Here is a 5,934-nt window from a genome sequence, read left to right on the forward strand (position 1 = left end):
AAGACGGGCGGTAATTCGGCGAGTAGGTAGTACCCCGGCCTACTGAAACGCATTGGATGATGCATGCTATTGCGGCACGGTACACTGCAGTGGAGAAAGCGTGCTTGACCGAGGCAGCGTCGACTTGCATACGCTCGAGCTCGTCTTGCAGCGCATCTTCCCTCACGATGCGCACGCTGGCCTCCCATCGAGCACAGTAGGCCTCGATTGCCACGTCGTCGTCAAGTGGCGCCGGTGTCGTCGGGTTGGCAAGAAGCTTTCGACGCTTGCGCTCCTTCACGGCATCTTCATCGTCATCGCTTTCCGTGTCGCTCTCGAACGAAGTCATGGGGCGAACCTTGACGAGTGCTACAATGCATGAGGCTATTGCTGTTTAGCGAGGGCGACGCACTAGGAAAGCAATCTTGGACTTGGGATACCAACTGCAGTGCAGGTACTCCGGACGCCACAAGCGACGGAGTTTTGGAGCCGGGCAGTCGCAGCACGAGCAGCGTGTCAGCGTCCGGGCTGTGGTTGGGAAAAGCGTAGCACGAGAGCTGCGCGTTTCCGTCGCCATCCGGGACGATGCCAGATAAGCTCGCACCGCTGGTCAAGCTACCGTAGAGATGCTTGTGAATGGATGGCAATCAGCATTGAAGGTCGCCGCACCAAGTATCGGTCCATGCGGCCTCGCCGTCGTATCGGCGCAACGCCAGCATCATCGACGAGTCCGTCATCGTAAGCGTGTCGTGATTGGCGGATATGTGCGAAATTCCGCGAATCAGCGCGTGTGTGCATGGTTCTAGGCCGCCATTTCATCCAATCCAATTGATCGTGGGTGGGCATCTCCTGATCCTGAAGCAACTGAAGCAATCTTGACTCACAGTCGTCAGTCAACCAAGGCCAAGCACGACCCTTGACGCGACATATTTCATCAATAGTTGGTAAGACGAACTAGATCTTGTTTCGTGTGCAACGACCTACTACTACGCGTATCTACCGGCGCTCCTTGAAGTTTTTGAGCTCCGAGAGGCGGACGTATCGGTGATAAATGATAGGGTTGAGCTGGCTCAGACGGTCGGGGTTCTGCGCAAAGCACACAAAGAGCGTCTTGACAGCAGTATTGAGCATCGCGGTCGCCGTCGAGCTCACCGAGTAGCCAACCACGAAGCTAAGCACGGTTCCGTACACTTGCAAGTGGGAGCCAAAGAGGACGAGACTGGCAAGCGTGCCCATGCAGCCGGCGCCACTGTTGGCAGCAAACAAGAGGAGACGGCTCGTCAAGTCGTCGTCGACCATGGCCTCGATACCGCACTCCTCAAAGAGGCTCCAGACCTCCGCAGCGGCAACGTAAAACGACTGCGAGTACGCCGCGACGTAGCTCAGCGTGTACTTGTGGTAGAGCTGCGTGAACGCATCAATGCGCGGTGCGAGCGGCAGCACGACGCCGCGAAGCCAGCGGTACGAGCCGTCGCGCTTCGCCATGCGCAACACGGTCCAGAAAAAGTGGGCGATGGGGCTGCAGAGCGCGCCAAGACAGACCGAGCCAAAGACTGACGTCATGGCCACGCGCGTGTAGTGCAAGACAATCGTGTTGGCTGATGGCGCGTTCGTCTTGGGCTCCATCTCGATCGACGCTGTGCGAAGCGACGACCGAGGCGACGTGAGCACCATGGGCACAGTCGGCGACTCGGGCTGGTCGTCGCCCCAGTGGTGGTACCAGTACATGACCGTGCCCGACACCACGACAGAGATGAGCGTCTTGAAGAGGTGCGACGTCCAGTAAAAGTGAAACAAGAGCCAAAGAAGGCCGATCGACCAGCCGTCGTCCTCACCGACGTTTGAAAGAAGCTGGCAGCACCAATACGACCACATGCTAGAGACGAGGAGGATACCGCCCGAGACGACAATCACGGCCGGCGACGCGCGCAGCATTTCGAGCCACCAGCTCAAACACGACCGCGACAAAGTCGAAGCCGAGCTTGTTCTTGCGGGTCCAAATAAAGTCTGAGAACGCGAGGGCGAGCACGCCAAGGCTCACAAAGAAGCCAGTCCACGTTGGGCTCACAAGGAGGACCAGCGCCATGGGCGCCACGCCGGCAAACGAAAGCGTCGTCGACACGCGGATGTAGAGGTCTTTTGGCGCGGCAAAGAAGAACGCCACCCAGAGCAGGCTGTAGATCGTGCCGACGATGACCATGGCGCCAATGTACGGGACGCCGTCGGGGCGCGGCTGCGAGTACGTAGGGCTCGCGACGACCAGGATCATCGTGATGAGGCACTGCATGGCAAAGAGCGCGCCGTACATGACGTCCTTGTTCATCGGGCGCAGCGTCAGCACCGGCGGCGGCTTCACCGTCCTCTTCACTGCGCTCGAGTCTAGCGGGATGAGCGACTGCAGGTCCCTTGTCGGCGACTGCGTGAGGTCTTCCATCTCGGCTTCGGTCGGGACCGACTCGTCGTGCTCGACCTCGGGCAGCATCTCGTCGGGCTACGAGCGTTGTTTGGATTGGCTAAAATTCGATGTCCGGATACCGCGGCAAATTACGCCGGATAGACAAGCCACAGTTTGCAGAGATGCTGGACATGCTGCGCGCCTGCGTCCTGACGCGGCGGGACCTGGCTGCCAACACGACCATCACTGACAACGCACGCAAGACTGTAGGTCTATTGCGTGTGATTGGCAGGACTGGCGCAGAGTCGGCGCGCGCACGACTCGTCCGACCCGTCTACATGTTCTCGATGGCAACAGAGACTCGCGAACGTGATCGAAGCCACGTCGAAGGATCTGGTACCGTGCAGCGAAGTCCGTCGGTGATACGCGGCAGTTTCTCGCTACGTTTCGCTGTTCCAAGCATAACCGCCAAGAGGCGAGGGTGACCGGCTTCATGCGACGACGTGCCACGTCGCTGCTGCCTACGTCCCGTGTGCAAGCGTGTTCAGCAGTCCATGGTACTGGCGCATACTTGGGTTGCGAGAACTGTTGCGTAGTCAGTCGAAGCGATGGGCCGGCCGCGATCAACGGATCTTTCCTGGTCTCGCTCATTTAATTATCAAGTCGTAATATAAAAATGGAGATCCGTGACGCCTGCGACCTATGACTAGTACACTATTGCTAACCAATTAAATGAACGCACCGGATAAAAATATCGACTCACCGAATGACGGTCGCCCATCATTCTCGGCTGGGCCGCGAGAACCAGGCGACGACCAATCAGCGTCGCGCTCGACACTTTTTAGACCAATCATACGCGACCTCGCTCGAACGTTTTACTTGGCCGGTGAATTTTCTCACATCACGAAGTCGCCCGAAAGCCCGTAAGTCGATGGCATATTCGCGATCCCAGCCAAGCCAACATGTCCGTAGGTCTCATGTACCACCACCGCAGCCGCGCCGCCACGCACAAGGGCGCTACGTCCCACTACCACATGAAGTACTCGGCCATGGAGCTTGAGGACGAGCTCATGGACAGCTACGCTTGCAACTACAACTTCGACCATGGCCACGCCGCCAGCCACCGCCAGGTGCAGACGTCAGCGACGGCGACTGACGCATCTGCCGACTTGCAGATGCTCGTCACGGCGTTTCCCGAAGTCGATGCTGCGATCGTCCAAGACATCTTTATTGCCAAAAACTACGATGTGTGCAGCACCGCAGAAGCCTTAAGCGGTCTCATGGCCCCGGCGCCTGTCGTCACTGCCCCGTCCGACACGGACGACGATGACGAACAGTGGAGCTTTCACGACGATGCAGAAGACACTGCTTCGGTGGGCTCGCTTGACTGGGTCGTCGTGCAAGACGACTGGGATGTCGCTGACGACGATGGCGCGCACCCGTCTTGTCGCTCGTACAGTGACGTGCTCGTTGCGCCGTTCGCCGGACAAGGCGTCCCCTTCGAGTTCTTCCCCCCAGCCAAGGCGTTGCGGGACGATGCGCCAGTGACCACCACCCGCAGCAACGACATCGAGAAGGATGCGTTCGAAGAAGTTAACGACTATTACGGAATCAAAGAGTATGCCCAGCGCCGCGCGCACCACGACCGCCTCCATCCCCGCAAGACCAAGCCCGCGAAGGCGACATCGACGAAGAAGGGCAAGTAAGCCACCACCAGCCACCACTTGCCTGCGTGTACACTACGGTACTTAATATTTATTCGGTGTACGTGTGTACACATACTCGATCGATGCTACAACTAATTCCAACTAATTCATCAACTAATTGAACATCAATCACTTGGTTATATGCAATATAGCTATTCCACCTAGCCTCTTCTTCACCTCAGTGCCCTCGCCCCTGCGACCGAACTCGAGAAGCGTACACGGCCTCAAGTCGACGCGAACGCCAGTAGCACTTGCTTGTCAGTGTATTGGGCCAGAACTGAGGGCGGCTTGGTTGTCGACACGCCCAAGCGAGCTCACATCGGGCAGTGGAAACTCAAGCGAAGGGGATGCTTGGAGTTACATGGAGAGTTGTAGGAACAAGCATCAAGGGTCCATCGATGCGAATTGGTGGGCAGCTGCGGCTCACGCTACGCCGCGACGAATGCATTTGATGTGAAGAAGGCAAGGCGAATGATAAATACGCGCGTGTATGCTGAGAGAATCATCATTCTATTGAGTACAATGACGTCGCACTAGATCGCTTATTCCTCATCGGCATCCTCATCCTTGTTGTTGTGGATGTTGAAGTAACGGAGCTCGTACGTCGACTTGTCCGAGGCAATGACGTGGAGGTAGTCGCGGAGCTGCTGCTTCTTCAAGTACTTCTTGGTCAAGTACTTGAGGTAGCGCTTCGAGAAAGGAGCGACGGCCGCGATGTGGAGCTTGGTCTTCTCACGCGAGATCGTGACGACGTCGCCGAGGACACCGGTCTTGCCGTTGACCTTGATGCGGTCGTGGAGGAACTTCTCGAACGAAGCAACGTCCAAGACCTGGTCCTCGACGGGCGTCGAGCAGTCGATCGTGAACTTAAGCAAGTTCTTCTTGCCAGTCTTGGGGGCGGTCTTGGTCTAAGAGACACTGACGTCACAACCACGTTCATCGCACAAGGCGCCGTCGGTTTGCATGCGGCGTCATCCCATCCCCCTCGGACCTCCTCTTCCCACCCTTCCATCACTCCGTGGCTACGAAGGTGAGGAGGACTGGCGAAGAAGCCCGAGCAGAGAAGAGGACTCTGCAGCTAGCTCCGTTCGTCGTCATGAATAAGCACTTACAGCAGGGGCCATGTTTGATCTCAACAGCAAAGTTTGATAATAATCACTGAGGGGAATGCCGCGCGGTCGGCACGCGCTATTGGCCACCCAACGCCGTCCCCTACACCTACGTATACAAACCCGCTGCTTGCATGCCGTGACGGCTTTTGATTGGCTATAGTACAGTATTTGTAAATGTCCCGATATACTGTGAGGTACGTAGGCACCACGAGAGGCTGCTGGCAGCGTTGTGTGCTCATTCCTTCCTTGCTTTGGCAATGCACGTGCGCGAAATAACTCTGTTGTCAGGCTCAGATGCTGTCGAGTGCAGTGGAGGCGTGGAGGCGTGGGTGAGTAACGACTAACGCGATCCTGAACATCCCACAGCCGCGCTGGGTATGCTGTGCAGAAGATAGCGCCGCATACCCTTCATGACGAGAAGATTATTGATTAGTGCTTGCTTTTTCACGCTTGTATCGAGTTCTAGGAGCAGCGAGAGCAGGGGAGGAAGCATCGCGCGGCAATCTTCCTGAATAGTGTATTCTAAGACTATTTGCGAATGTGCCTAATTAGGACGCCAGACTGGTGGCGGGAAGTGGGTGCTGAAATTCGGATAGTCCGAAAACGAGATGATTGGATAGGGGCTTGTGCTGTATGGTTATCCGGATCGGCCAGCCCTTGCGCATGAGCGCTCAAAATCTTGTTTCCGGGCTCGTATTACCTTAATTTGATTCAAGAAGATGCGTTACGTTGCTGCATATTT

At 56.8% G+C, this 5,934-nt stretch overlaps 3 protein-coding genes across 3 annotated transcripts; 1 reads left to right on the forward strand and 2 right to left on the reverse strand.

The window, feature by feature from the left end:
- Window positions 1-893: 893 nt before the first annotated feature.
- Window positions 894-2,461, reverse strand: SPRG_07327 (hypothetical protein; the record flags this gene model as incomplete). Its single annotated transcript, XM_012346117.1, has 2 exons — window positions 894-1,809; window positions 1,925-2,461. 2 exons carry the CDS (start codon window positions 2,459-2,461, stop codon window positions 976-978), a joined length of 1,371 nt encoding a protein of 456 aa, XP_012201507.1. The 3' UTR covers window positions 894-975.
- An 851-nt stretch (window positions 2,462-3,312) lies between these two features.
- On the forward strand, window positions 3,313-4,212 carry SPRG_07328 (hypothetical protein). Its single transcript, XM_012346118.1, has one exon. The coding sequence runs from the start codon at window positions 3,337-3,339 to the stop codon at window positions 4,078-4,080; it is 744 nt and encodes a 247-aa protein (XP_012201508.1). The 5' UTR covers window positions 3,313-3,336; the 3' UTR covers window positions 4,081-4,212.
- Window positions 4,213-4,572: 360 nt separating this feature from the next.
- SPRG_07329 (hypothetical protein) lies at window positions 4,573-5,239 on the reverse strand. Its single transcript, XM_012346119.1, has 2 exons — window positions 5,193-5,239; window positions 4,573-4,988 (listed from the first exon to the last, which is right to left on the reverse strand). Exons 1-2 carry the CDS (start codon window positions 5,202-5,204, stop codon window positions 4,623-4,625), a joined length of 378 nt encoding a protein of 125 aa, XP_012201509.1. The 5' UTR covers window positions 5,205-5,239; the 3' UTR covers window positions 4,573-4,622.
- Window positions 5,240-5,934: the final 695 nt, after the last annotated feature.

The sequence above is a fragment of the Saprolegnia parasitica genome (genome assembly GCF_000151545.1).
Source record: "Saprolegnia parasitica CBS 223.65 unplaced genomic scaffold supercont2.27, whole genome shotgun sequence".
Classification (NCBI taxonomy): Eukaryota; Oomycota; class Saprolegniomycetes; order Saprolegniales; family Saprolegniaceae; genus Saprolegnia; species Saprolegnia parasitica.